The sequence below is a fragment of the Solea solea genome, chromosome 9 (genome assembly GCF_958295425.1).
Source record: "Solea solea chromosome 9, fSolSol10.1, whole genome shotgun sequence".
Taxonomy (NCBI): Eukaryota; Metazoa; Chordata; class Actinopteri; order Pleuronectiformes; family Soleidae; genus Solea; species Solea solea.
The window spans coordinates 3715559-3730177 of NC_081142.1; the positions used below are offsets into that span (position 1 = coordinate 3715559).

General features: G+C 39.3%; 1 protein-coding gene across 2 annotated transcripts in view; it reads right to left on the bottom strand.

Annotated features, from left to right (window-relative positions):
- Positions 1–624: 624 nt before the first annotated feature.
- The window catches only part of pip5k1ca (phosphatidylinositol-4-phosphate 5-kinase, type I, gamma a), a 41901-nt gene continuing 27906 nt past the window's right edge, over positions 625–14619 (bottom strand). Inside the window, exons 16-18 of one of the 2 annotated variants that reach the window (XM_058638289.1) lie at positions 10937–11222; positions 6764–6853; positions 625–4903 (exon numbers count right to left, since the gene is read on the bottom strand). In XM_058638289.1, coding sequence (XP_058494272.1) covers positions 4901–4903; positions 6764–6853; positions 10937–11222 — 379 coding nt within the window. In that variant the 3' untranslated portion in view covers positions 625–4900. The remainder of the gene's footprint in view (positions 4904–6763; positions 6854–10936; positions 11223–14619) is intronic. The other variant, XM_058638290.1, reaches the window with a different exon arrangement.

The following is a 14619-nucleotide window of genomic DNA, read 5'->3' on the forward strand; positions in this document are numbered from 1 at the left end:
TTTATGTGGCCCTAGGCTGAATTAGATTTTGGGGAATCCTTAGCATCACCTCAGAGTAGCCGGCGCTTGACTATTATTGATACACATGTAACACTATCAATTGCATTAATGACACTTGTGTTATTTACATTGTCATTAAAGTATTAATTTGCACTTTCGTATTCAAAGTCACTAAGTGTGGTGATACTAAACTTAAATTACATAAGTAAACAAGTTGACTAGTTGGTAGTAATGACTTTTAATGGTTTTAAAAACAGTTTTTCTTCTTCACACACTATTGGGGACCTGCTTAGTTCGCTTATGCCTTGGGTCCGGTCTCTCCTCTGTGCTTGAAAGAATTCATATTTAAAGGGTTCAGACCTTACCAGCTCTGTTTTGCATCAGCAAAATTATTCTTACAGAGCACATCTGCTCTGGATAATTGCTGAACTGGGCAGATATTAGTCTTCCTTTCCTATTACACAACCATCAGATTCAATATTTGTTCCAACTTCCACAGACAGCTGCCATGTTCATTACACTCCACAATACTAAGAACTGATGCTCTGAGCCACTTCATTTGTCAAACATGGTGCTTTCAGACGCTGTTTTCTGGGACTTAACAAATAGAACACTTTGAGACTCTTTGTTTGTCCATTTATTTTTTTTGACAATAATGAAGACTTGATCACTCCATTACTAATTTGACCACTATGACCTGTGAATCCACTGGTAGAAATGACTTCAGTCAATCTTGATCAGTCTCTCAAGTTAACTGAACAAAAACTGTATCCCTTAACAACGATTACTGGTACAAGTGAGTCGTTTCCATTTCAGAACAGATGTATTCAAGATTTTGACAAACAAAGAATGAATGAAGATACAACACCACATCCATGACATGTCCATGGACAACAATTCATAGAACTGCTTTATTTTGTTTTCATTCTGATTGAGTCCAAACACACACACACACATACAACCATCTATTTATCCTCACGTATAAATAGATGAATATACACAGATATACATAAATACACATTTCTGATATGCATATTCGTTTTTTGAAATCATGCTATGTCTCTGTAAAGGACTCTCCCTACCGGATGAGGGCACACGGTGAATTGAAAACACATACACAACACAGCTGAACAGTTGGAAGAATCCCTATTGATTTGCATGTACATGTATAACCTAAAATTCTTTTTCCATGTTTGAGATATCTTACAGAGAAACAGCTGTAGTTTATAGAACATAAATATACAGCAGCTGCATCTCAATAAACACACTGAAGAGTATGATACAGGAAATTATGTAGATTGCAATCATTTCTTGCCCAGCAGCAAAAATAAAACCAAATAAAAATAATATTCTCCAATTCAAATGGAAAATATATTTGTATATCTTTATATATGTATTTATAATTTTATGTACACATTCTCGGGAGCACAACTATGACAAAGGAAATAAATACAACAACACGTGGAGAGAAAAAAAATATAGCAACAATGGATCTACGTGTAAAATCTCTCAATAAGGCAATTAAAATGAACTCAAAAGCAAGACTGTACAAAATATTGCTGCTATGGTCTCCATGTGATGAACGACAGCTAACTGATAACAACTGGCCACTGCACATCATGACAATGAGCTGATTTCTATTTTACACCGTGTGACACTGCACTGAAAAAATGACTTGAAATGGTAACACCTACATGTATCAGTTCTAACTAAAGTTAGCCTGTTGTGTCATCATATAACTTGCCAACTTTAGTTTAAATGAACTTGGTTAACGTGACTGTTACCAAGTGAAGGTTTTTTTTATTTTTATTTCTTTTAAAGTTTGCTTAAATGTCCATGTTCTTTTTTCTGAGTGACGTGTCCTCCCTTTACACACACACACACAAACACACATGTGAACAAGAAAAAAAAACAAAACACTTTCTGGAATTAGCTGGGATAAAGCAGCTTTAACTTAAAGGTACAGTGTGTCAAATTTGATGAAATCATTTTCATTTGGCAGTAATTGAAGATAAAATAAGTGTACAATGACCTGATTTTGGACCACCATGTTTTTACAGTAGCCCACAATGGACAAACTAAACATGTTTAGAGTTTGGACGAGTTTTCTGAAGGCTACATAGGTTAACCTTCCACACATTTGAAAGGGAAGGCTGAGGTGAGGGATACTACTTCACCGATAAATGCTACTCACTTTTACACACTGTACCTTTAGAATCACAGAGAGACTACAGTAAACATTTACCTTACAATGACTGTGATCAACTTCACCATCACACACACACTTGATCACCAGAGGGTAAACACTGTCTAAATAACAGGCTGTGTGAGCAGAAGATCCTATATACTGACAACAAAAAGAAAAAGAAAAGAAGCTACGATAACGTAATGTTTATTTGGCCTCTATCACTGGTTCATCTTTAGGTCCTCGGTTTAAGTGCAAACATTCAACTCATTTACAAACCCGCCGTGTCTCAACAAGTCATCACCGCAACGCACCGTGTTGATTCAAATATACAAATAACGGGTACGATATTGACCGCAAACACTACAACTGTTGCTCTACATCTACTTTTTTTTTTTTTTTTTTTTAAATGTCCAGTCAATAGATTTCTTACTATCAGGAGGTGAGGTTGACCAAATATAGATAAATGTCACTGTTACACTGATAATTCTTCCACCTAAAGAAGTGAAATTCCTCTGATACAAATGACAGCTTTGCCCTCAATGTTTGTACATACATATGTATATATATATATATATATATATATATATACTGTATACACACACACACAGTTGAGTGAATCTTGTCCAAAAGTAGGGTGACACTGGAAGACACTGTAAAGACATGAACATTACTGTACTGACTAACAATGTCTGCTGCCTTAACGTTGTAATCACCGCCTTCTGTTTTGAAGGCAATAGTCATAATCCTCAGCTGTAGTGAAAAAACGTGTTAACACTGAATATACACAACAAACTCAACATGAAAACAAAACAAAGAAAACGCTGCAGTGCTTAAAATGATCAAACAAAAACTGAATTTCTTTGGATGCAAATGGAGGGGAAACAAAGGTGTACCGTAACAGTGTATACAAGAATAAAATACAGACGAAATAATTTAAAGTTCACAGTAAAAAAAAGAAAAAGAAGCTGAAGAAATGTTTAGAAACACAAAAAAAGTTGCAAAAACTTTTGATATCATTTATAAACTATAATGGATTCCAACCACGTCTTATCATTGTTTTTTGACTAAAGGAAATGTCTGTCAAATATCTCCTCTACACGCTAAACTACTGGGAATGTGAGGATGACGTACAGTAACGATGATTAGATGATCTCTTTTCATTAGTCTAACGATGGTTATCACTGTAACTCCAGGTCTACGATCACAAGCACAGTCCTCTAACGCCACGGACTTGACCACTCACTCTCTGCGGCACACTGCATGTCCAGACAGTGACGAGGAGGGAACATCTAAAACACTAACATGCACATTTTAGTGGGAGTTGTGAGGTTGTGAGAGCTATCACACAAACTCCTACAGCCTCAGAAGTTAAAGCCACAGTAATGTTCTTCACTGGCAAAGATAAAGAGCACTTCCACGGCTTAGATGGACAGAAAATGGTCCTGGTTGAACAGTCAGTACAAAATATAGACAAAAGTGTTAGAAAAGATCAGGTTTCATTGATAAACACTCACATGTCTACATAAAAGTGGTAAAACAGGGAGTTAAGAATGATTCTTTGAGGGCATTTTGGTCACAAACATCCAATCAGAAATCAGAAATCAGCAGCTTTTGAGTTTCCAGTTTGGTAAAAACCACAAGGACAAATGTTATGAAGTTGATAAGACTTTGATTTGTACATGGAAATGTTCTTTTTCCTTGAGAGGCTTAAATAATCAAAACTGAAGACCACAACATAAATATACACAACCCTGTTTCTATGACGTGTAACAATAAAGTCACTGTATGTTTAATCCAGTGACATTCCTGGAAATCTTAAATATAATAAGTTAGATCCTGGATGGAAACACAAGACCACTGCATTAATCCTCAATTTTGCATTTAAAATGTATCTTATAATATAGTTTTAAATAATACATGTATTATAAATTAAGCACTGGGGAGAGGTGGATATACTGATGATGATTTGCATAAAAAAAGTAATTAATGATGACATGAGCGAGGTCGAATGTGCGATCACGGCACACGTGGCTCAGGACAATTTAAAATGCAAAGCTAATCTGCACAATTCAAAGGAACAAGCGACCGGGACTGCTTTAATCACCTGTTCTCCCAGGTATATGATGATTAGTGCTGCAGCATTACATAGGACATAGCTGCCCTTCTACATAATGTGCAAAACAGATATAATTGTGTAATTTCTTAAATTGAGTAGTGAGAAATAGGCTTTAAAAAGGTTGGATGGAGGCCCAGTCTAATTGAGTCAATTAAATATTTGAAGTGGAAATTCAGAGTGAGTAAGCGGCACTTACTCACTTATGTCACAAGTGTGTGTGAGTGGAAAAGCCTATCGACAGCCTGTTAGGGGGCTGTGCTTGTATGAATTAGAACCTACAGTCTACTCATGTATGTAAACATGTAAGACTACCGCCTTATGCGCACTATGTCACACATACAAACATTAAACTGATATATTTTTCATTTTGTTAAGGGTGGAAGGTGGGGGCATCGTCATAATGTCAGGATCCCCCAAAACCCTCTCTTGGTCAGTCTCTTTTTTCCTCAAGTGTCTTCATCCTCATCATCTGCATGTTTGTTGAAAATCCTGGTTCAGACAGAGATCCTGCTGCTACTGCTGAGGTCTGCACGTCAGACCCGGTGACGTCCTCTCTCCACTGAGAAGCTCGCTCCTCTCTGCCGGAGAACAGCGTTTTACTGTTGGAGACACACGGTGGACGCATTAACACAGAGTTCACATTGTACACGCAGTTTACAAGGTGTTTAAGCACTACTTAATGATGGCAAAGAAAATACTAAGCCTGCAAATCAAAATGCATTTATAAAAGGAAGTGAGAAAAAGGAGAACAGAAAGGGTAAGGAATTAAGAAATCAATCAAAAACACACAGTATCAAACAATCTTGTGAAACGTATGCTTTTCATCTATCACACGTTAAAGTGAGTGAAAGTTGTAGTTTGTGTATCCCGTGGTTACAGCATTATCTGCAAATCTCATAAGATTTAATGGAATATCTTGGATGAAATACTGCTATAAAATAATAACGTCCTGAGCCAGCACCTCATCAATTATAGCTCAGTGGGGATGGACGTGATTAGAGCTGCAACTATCGATTATTTTCATAATCGATGAATCTGTCGATTATTTTCTCGATTAATCGTTTGGTCCATAAAATATAAGAAAACCTTAAAAACTGTTGATTGGTGTTCGTCAAACCTGGAAATGATGATGTTCTCTAATGTCTTATTTTGTCTACAAACCAAAATGATTAATTTGTAATGATTTCTTTGTTATCCAGAGCAAAGAAATGAAAATATTCACATATAAGAAGCTTAAACAATCGTGTTTTAATCATGAAAAAAGCTTCAAACCGATGAATCGTTTGTCAAAATAGTTGTCAATTAATTTAGTAATCAATTAATAATCGATTAATTGTTTCAGCTCTAGATGTGATTTACAGCAGCAGTGAGCCACATATTTCATGATAACACGGAGGCTAAATGTCACAAGTGTGGAATAATAATTGAGTTTTATAATATTATTTAACATGTGGAAAAGAAATGCTGAAAAAATGAAGCTTCCGTCATGTTTGATGACATTCTTTTTTCCAGAGAAAGGCAGTGGACAATTTGACCCCCTTTTAAGACTTCAATTATCCAATTTGTAAGATTTCTATTTGGTAGATACGAGGCTCTGACTGTGTCTTAAACACCAACAATTAAAATCAGAATATAGACTATCAAAGTAAAACAAAGAACCAAAACTACATAACACCATTACATGTCCAGTGTGTAACATTTAGGAGGGTTTATTGGTAGAATTAAGTGAATATACTACACACACATATCTTTGTGTAAGAGTATAATTGCTTTTAAATATAAAGTTGTTTTCATAGGCTTACAATAAGCCTCTTTATATGTACTTTAGGCAAGTGCCTTGCTTAATGGAGGCAGCCGTCTTGTGCTGTTTTGTTTCTACAGCAGCACAAACAAAAACAGCATCACCCACATAAGCCTGATTAAATAAATCAGGCTTATGTGTTTACATCCTTTCTGGTATATAAAGGTGACTATAGTTCCCTGAAGCACTTGGAGTCTCACCATTAGATGTCTCTGATTATTACGAACTAGACCTTTAAAAGAACTCACCTACTATACATAAGAAATCATTTGGAAAAGCCTTGATGACCATGTTCTGCTAAAGTTAGTTGTAATGCTGACATGGTGGTGGTGACGCATGAGGCTGATGCTGTGACATGGTGCAGTAAACTCTTAGCAGACACAGGATGACGGGCCTTGGACTGAATGGTCATGCAGCCTGTGACCATTTCCACCTGCCTATCAATGACAAATGAATGCTGTGATGAAGAGGCGGGTTTTTGCACATAAACCAAGCCGACTCTTGGAATAGTCATAGACTTTGGGACCTGTGATTTTGTCCTACATTTACTTACACAAACACTCACCACCAAACACAACATGATCTCGGACCAATTTTACTCCTGATCTAAGGGATTTTTCTCTGCACTGTATATTTTAGTCCGATGCTTCTCACTTACTGTCTCTCTTTCCCAATCCCCATCTGGCAGGGCCTTTGACTCTGAGCCATAGTGTAGCGGAGAGTACACCCAGGTCCTGTCCTCTGGAGGCTGTTTTTACACACCCACCACAGCAGAGGGAGCCAGAGGGTCAGAGGAAAGGCCAGAGGCACAGAAACAAGCAGCAGGGGCAGGCAGGAGAGAAAGACACAGGAGAAGAGAGGACAAGACAGGAAATGAAAATTAGGGATGCATAAAGGAGGAAATGATGCTGAGACACATTGGAAAGTGTGAAACTAACAAAAGGATGCGTTAATCCTTTCAGGAGTAAGCAGACTTGACATAGTGTAGATACATATATAATGGAAATAACTGGCTATGTTGGTAAAGAAGACTGCTGGAAACATGATGTGTGTTTGAACCCTGTGTCTTAGCGTTGGACTACCTCCTCTGAAGCAAAGTGAAGTGTACAGACAGAGCGAGGGACGAGTCGCTGCATCAGCCAAACAAGAGAGGATGGGGAGAAGGAGTTAGGTGGTGGGAATGGGAGGGAAGCCAGGATGCCAGGACAATACGACACTGAGAGCATCCTCAGTTAAAGCAAAATGCAGGATAAAGATGTTTTTTTCTCTCTTTTCCAACAATAATAAAAATAGTTTCTGAAAACTTCAGCAGGTTTAGGGTCTCTGTGGAACTCAGGTCTTAACAGACCTTAAAAAGAAGGAAGCAGCTGCAACAAGGTACATGAGTAAACGGCGACACACACACACACAACATAGCTTCAATAGCTCGGCATTGATATGTCTATGCTTTGCAAAAAAACACTGAATGTTTCACTTAAGCTTTGCCAATGATTTCATAAATGACCAAGTGCTATGACATTATAACATACATTTTTAAGTTTAAAGTGACAATGAACTTGTTTCAAAATGTGATATTTCTTTAGACATTTCTCAGTATTGATGATTTGTAAATTCTTAGCCCTAATACTAATGCCCTGGAGAAATTAAAAATATCATTATATTGAAAAATAATGAGAGCTCAGTGGGTTGGGCTGGTCTTAAAATAAGCATTGTTTGAACTCATTTGGCAATGGTTTCAATATAACAGACTGAGTTACACACTACAGCGTTACGTTCTTAGAGGAATGATTTAGGTGAGGTGAGCTAACAAATTTAAAAGATCAATATGAGTGAGCCACTGTTGGTGAGTAAGATGCTTCTAGTCTTTTGTTTATTTCACACTTCACTATCTCCACCACAAGGTTTGAGGGCATTTTTATACATTATTTGAAACCCATCTGGCAGAGAAATGACATGAGGTACAAAAAGCTGAGTATCCTCTCAACACTGTGTAAACAAACAAGTACACAAAACTAATCCAACCAAACACCAGGACAGCACATACTCTGGTTCTACCATCTCACTTACTGTCCTTCTGGACCGGCATTTCCTCCTCTGTCGGACAGGAGAGACCACCCAGGTCCTCCCATCAGGAAACTGACAACAGCAGGAGAAACACGACACGTAATGCAAAAAAAAAAAAAAAAGAGATGTGACAAATAGAAATGAAGGACGGAGTGGTGAGAGGTGAGAGGTGAAATAAATAAATGATGGAACAAAAATGGAAACACGCTGAGGTGAAAATGGAAAAAATCGTTCTGGGTGCTCAGTAGAGATACACGGGATGAGTCAGTGGTGACAGATAGATACAGAAGTCTCGCAACCACACTGTTTTCATCTCCCCCCTTCCACACAACAAGCTGCTGCTTCACCACTTTCATTATGACTCATGACGAGAACCACAGGAAAAAAAGCAGAGAAGGTGAGAGAGAGCATGAAAAGGGCAGAGAAAAAGATGGAACGGGGGGGAAGTGGGAATTATTGAAGAGTTGGGGAGAATAACAAAACAGAGGATGGAGGTGAAGATGAAGGGAAAAGACAGTTGGGTGTGGTGGAGTACAGAGAGTAGAACAGGATTCATAAACAGTGAACTGAAGATTGTGATGGTGACTGAATAATTCAGACTTGAGTCACTCTGAGGAACCTATGAGGTTAACACGCCTGTCCCCACCTAAATCTGTCATTCCCATAGTGCAGGCTGCAGCCCCCTGGTGGGATGTGAAACGACTGCAAGTGGGCTGTGAACGATCAATACATAAAGTAGTTTTCTAAATATTCAGTTTTTGAGTCACATACAGTAGCTCTTGTGTGTGGGATCATTGCATACAAGTTCCAGGTTAGAGTTGCAGGGGGCTGGAGCCAGTCCAAGTGGACATAGGGCTTAAAATGCAATTTGCTGATTGGTTCAAGGACTAAAATCTGATTTATTTTGATATTCTCTACACAAGATTCAATCTAGCAAACCATGGTGTGACCATAACATATGGCTCGCTCATAAACAGACCAAATTCGATATAAAACAAAAAAGATGACGCCAGTCAGCCAGAACATTACAAACACTAACTGGATTTGACGCTGTATATCCATGGCACGTTTGAAAGAGGGATTCTGTGCATCAGTAATACAGTTAAAACTAGTTCTGCAGTTAGAAATACGTTTCATGACAAAGTCAAAAATGCACTGATCTATCACAACATTCAAACACATTTCTGGTTTTAATGTTGGGGCTGATCAGAGTCCACTCCACTCAAGACAAGCTTCAACACAACTCAAGCATCAGTGATGTATTATTAGTATATTATTAGTATATTAGTTTGAACAAACTCACAGTACACATACAACACAGATTATAACTACTTATGACATTGCATCTGGCAACTGAATCTCAGTAATATAGGAACACCTTTACTGGCATTTGTGTTTGTCAGCTCTTGCTTTTCTCTGTGGTGGTGAGAACCGACAATTCAGGCATTTATCAGTGGAAAAAAGAAGCTTGAGTGATGACGCAGAGACCCGATTTGTGTGGTATGTCAGAAGGAGAAATGACAGGACAATCTAATGATGAGTCAGCTGACTGAGTTGCTAAATGATCAAAATGAGGAATGTGGTGGAGATGCCAATAATTCAAATGTACCTTTCCACAGTTCATATTCAAGTAGGAATATTTGGCAGTGTACTCCGTCACTCCTGAGAGGCCACTTGTGACCACACTGCCTGTAGCATGTGTCTGTTTATTTAAATATCAGGGCTTTCAGGGTGACTTGGCCTCATGCAGTGTTGTCGAGGCCCTGCTGCTGTTTACAGAGAGAATATCTGCTCCCTCTGAAGTATGAGCTGGGCATCAGCCAGAGCTGTCAGCTGAGAGGGCTGTTAAATAACTGAGGGAGCTCAGTGACTAACCTGCTGGGCATTTCACGTCATGTGCCACACAAGAGGATGTTTAATTGCTGATAAGGGACGCCCCATTGTCGCCATGTGGAACACTTCTTTCTGTGATCGGTGGCTCCACTCTCTATGCTACACCTGACACTCATGCATAAATGTATAGCAGTGTTTTGGGGCACATTCACACCTGCCAACACAACACTATCTTGTGGTGACTTCAGTAGGATTCTTCTAACACACGCACACTGCAAAAGCTTGAAAGCCTTCAGCTTTGCAGAGGATCAAATTAGATAGGAACAGCAAACTGATGGCGCAACATGCCATTATTCCTCTGCAAACACTCCAAACCAGAAAACACACTGCAATAATTTAAAGGAAGAGTTTGACATAAGGGAAAAATATGCTTATTTCCTTTTTTTGTTTGTTAAAAGTTGGATGAGAAGCCGTTTTTCTTTCTTGCTGTTTCACAACCTTTAGAGACTGGAAACAGAAGTTTGTAAGCCACTTTCTCCCTGCCACCTAAGTTCATAGAGAAAATCATCACTGTACTGACAATGTGTCTTAAAAACTATCAAGAAACATACTGAAGCATATTTCCAAAAATGTCAAATATATCCTTTAAATGAATGCACCACACAGTTAAACAATAACTGCACATGCTCTTATTCCCATACCAGCCTGCTGTGTGTTGTCCTTGTGTCAATGCTTCTGTAGGAGAGCATCATACAATTCTTTGACACTGAACCTTTTATGATCTGATGGCTACATGAAAATATGTGACAAGAGCTAGTCCTCGTCTGACACCTCTCTATTTTCACTTTTACAGGAACAATTTCTCAACGTATGTTTAAGTGTGTGAATGTGTGATCACAAGTGTGTTAGTGCATGCGAAAGGGGATTTACTTACAAAGTAGATATCTGTGGCTGGCACATCTTCATCATCATCAACTGAAGCCTGGCTGGTGCAGCCTGACCCAGACATCTGGCTGGCCCGGTCTGCCTCTATCGCCACCAATCTGGGACTGGACGGTGCTTCCTCTGTTTCCCCAGGAGAGGAGGTAGCAGCTGGGGCACACGAGGAGGAGGCCTCAGCCTCAGCCTCAGCCTCAGCCTCAGGTACTGATGGACTGGAGGAAGGTGCTGCTACATCAGCGGTGTCAGGAGCCTCAGCGCCAACTATTTCCTGAAACTCACTGAAGAGAAGTAGATTAGGGATTGTTAAAAGTCTGACACTGTGGGTTGACCCTCAGACAAAACAGATAAATGATAATCACAGATACGTTATAGAGGATAAATGCCTGACCTGAAGGAACCTGAACAGTGGCCCCTACATTAGCCCCACCTGTTCAACGATGTTTTTTACAATACATTACATGTCATTTAGCAGACGCTTTTATCCAAAGCGACTTACAATAGAATTGAGAACAATCAGCCAGGAGTGGAGTCGAACTTGCGACCATGATGTCTTTCGCACACAGGGTACTGGTCTTAACCACTGGAAGCACAATGGCTACAGCTGCAGAGGTTTACACCGGGTGTCACTCCTACTTTATTTTGGTGTCATTTGTACCTCATATAGTGGCCTATGAGTGTATATTCAGGCTTGGGTCAGGTTTGGTCACATTGGCTGGGTTAGCCTTCTTGAAATGGAGCTTTCATGGTTATTTAGTGAAAAAATGTATGTAATTGATTCACATTTATATGACGATGTAAACACAGCACTTGAGATATTTGCTACATTCCAGAACCAGTAACCCATCTATGTAATGTTAGCCTAGCTAAGGATGGAGGGTGTGAAACAACACTTGTCAGGGAATATAAAAATCACCACGTATCATGCGGCAAAATCAACAGTGTGGAGAGATTTTGATTCAGTTATTCACAAAGATGGCAAAGAAACATGGGTGTAACTCAAGTTTTGTGTGAGTATGTTAGGTATGTACATTAACAATGACATGATGCTCAAGTTTAAAAGCAAAAACAAGAATGCCTGTTGGGTAAGGGTTGGGTTGAGATAATGATATCCTCTGAGAGTGTAAGTTACACCAAATATAAAAATGTGCATAATGTCTGTGTGTTCAGATTTGACTGTCTCTATTATATTCTCACAGAATATCGACAAATGGTCCATGTAGTTTATCCAGAATAAAAACAACACATGCACACACACATCACTTGCAGACATTAAGAGCCATTAATTTCCGGTAGCAGATGAGAGGAAACGGGACCATCTTATTAGAATAAGGTAGCTCAGGGTAAAATTTAACAGCTATAAGTGTGGGTGTTGATGGTTTTGCTGTTTAAGCTCAAAGATTTGCCAGCTGGCCGCACGCTGCCGCGGTCCTTTATTGTTTCTGGCCCGATCATTAACGGTGAGGAGGGATTTAAGCACATTCACATTCATTTTTCAGACTCAGCGTTTGGCTTTTACTCCACAAGTGTGTCTGCTAGTGTTGGCATCTTAAAGAAGGAGTTGATTTGCTGAATTAATGAGGGGGGCAGGAAAGGATGGCAGTTGCCATGCAGAAAGTCTGTTTCTCCCATTCTCTCAATTCTGCTAGATATGTTCTTATCTTACCCTGATATATTCTTCTCTGCCTCCCCATCTTAAATTTGGTGCTGCTGCTGCCTTTCTGTCTTTTACTTAAATTGACTGTTTCTCCCTCACATTCTCCACACATCACCTTTTCTCTCATCTTCTTTTCCACCCTCACTTGTCCTATTCCCTTTACCTAGTTTAATCTCATTCTTTTCTATCTCTCATATTGAATCAGCTCCAAAACTGCAAGTGAGTTGAGGTTGCTTGAAGAAGTCCAATTGCTCAGGTGGCTATCTTGTTGTTTGCTGCTCTCAGCTATTCCCACTGCCCACCCCCTCCTCCCATCTCTTTCGAGACCCCCAGGCCATATGTCTAGCCAGCATCAGACCCAATTTATTCGGTTGGTTTCCCTCAGTAACCACACCCCGACTTAAACAAATCAAACCTTAGCCCACTGAGATGCATCAGCTGTTTGTTTCCACTCACGATTGATTCCATGTGGACTTAGTCATGATGTTGTGGTTATTGAGTTTGCATCTCTCCTGCTGTTTTCTTGTTCTAATTCATTTTCAAGTAAGCGCCAAAACAAAAAAGCTTAAAACAACCAAATCCGGGTTCAAATAAGCATGTCAGGTCATCCTGGAATTATGGGAGCTGGCCTGTGCATGCAGTCTTCCTGTCCCACTGCCCTACTTGTAATGACTGGTTACCCCATGTCAGGGCTCATTTAGCGCCTTGTCTATACACACACATACACACACACAGCAATTCGACACCAATTAATATAGATGTGCACTTTCTCATAGTCTCATTACTGTACGGCAGTGTCTGCTTCACATAGTGCCTGCAGCACTTAGCTGTCTAGAGCAGGAGATCCCTGAGCCCCAATAAGCAAATGGGTATAGCTGCTGTGTGTGGGAGAGTGAGAGAGACAGAAAGGGAGAGAGAGTGTGTCCAGGTGAGACAAGGGCAGGTTATTAATATTGTCACATCAAAACGAGTCATATTGATGATTGGGGTCATGGACGACTCACTGCAGCTCAGCAGCTTATCTACTCTCTGTCAGGGTCACATACATACTACAGGCAGTGTGTCAGAGCTGACTCATCTTCTAGTCACTGTTTAGGGTGAAAATGGTAAAGCTGTTATCAATGTTATCTGATTGATCCATCAGGTTTGTTGACAGATATTCAACTTTAAGAGAAGTACAGTAGGAGAAGAGAAATTTCATATCCAACCCATCAGACAGTTCACATTGTGCTATGCCAACACTGTCAAGTAAAGCACTGGAGTCTACTATGTAATAGGAGTTTTAAGACCTCACTAATGGTGTTGTCAGGAGGTGCTGCCCACTACTGGTCTAATGACACTATATTTGTGACAGATCCTACAGTACTGCACTGTACAGGAGATATTTGGCTCATGAAAACAGGTCTACATTAAAGCTAGAGTCTGAAAGTCTGGAAAATCAAGTAATGACAGGCTACACTTTAAAAAGCACCCCCTCCCGTTGACCCTTTCAATAAAGCTAGACTCTAAAACACTGGAAGTCATTGTCTGCACTGGAAGCAGGAATATTTGCTGCACTTACTCTGCCATTTTTCCGTGTCTTGCAAACAAAATTCAGGCTATCGTCTCTAGTCACTTTTACAACAGTGATGCCCCCAAAAATTTAGTTCTCGATGGCTATAAAGATGTGAAAATTAATTTGACAAATAAACCCAAGTTGTTTTTATGTTGTTGTTTAACACTTTTGAGAATTGTCACTCAACAAATCTTCACAAGACAAACCATTTTTCATTTATGCTCCAGTGGTGAGTTCCATCCACCTCTTGTAACATCTGTTTAGTTTATCCTTCTGTCAAGGTTTGTTTATTTGTTATCTATATCTGTGCTGCTTTGCCTTTGTTTTGATAATGAATAGATGTGATACGGTTGATGATGTAACTGAGGAGAAAAGATTTTGAATTTACTGGTCCAGAGAACAATGTTTTGTCTGACAGCTGAAGATAAAACGTCTACAATGAGACACAATGTGTGAAAAAAGATGA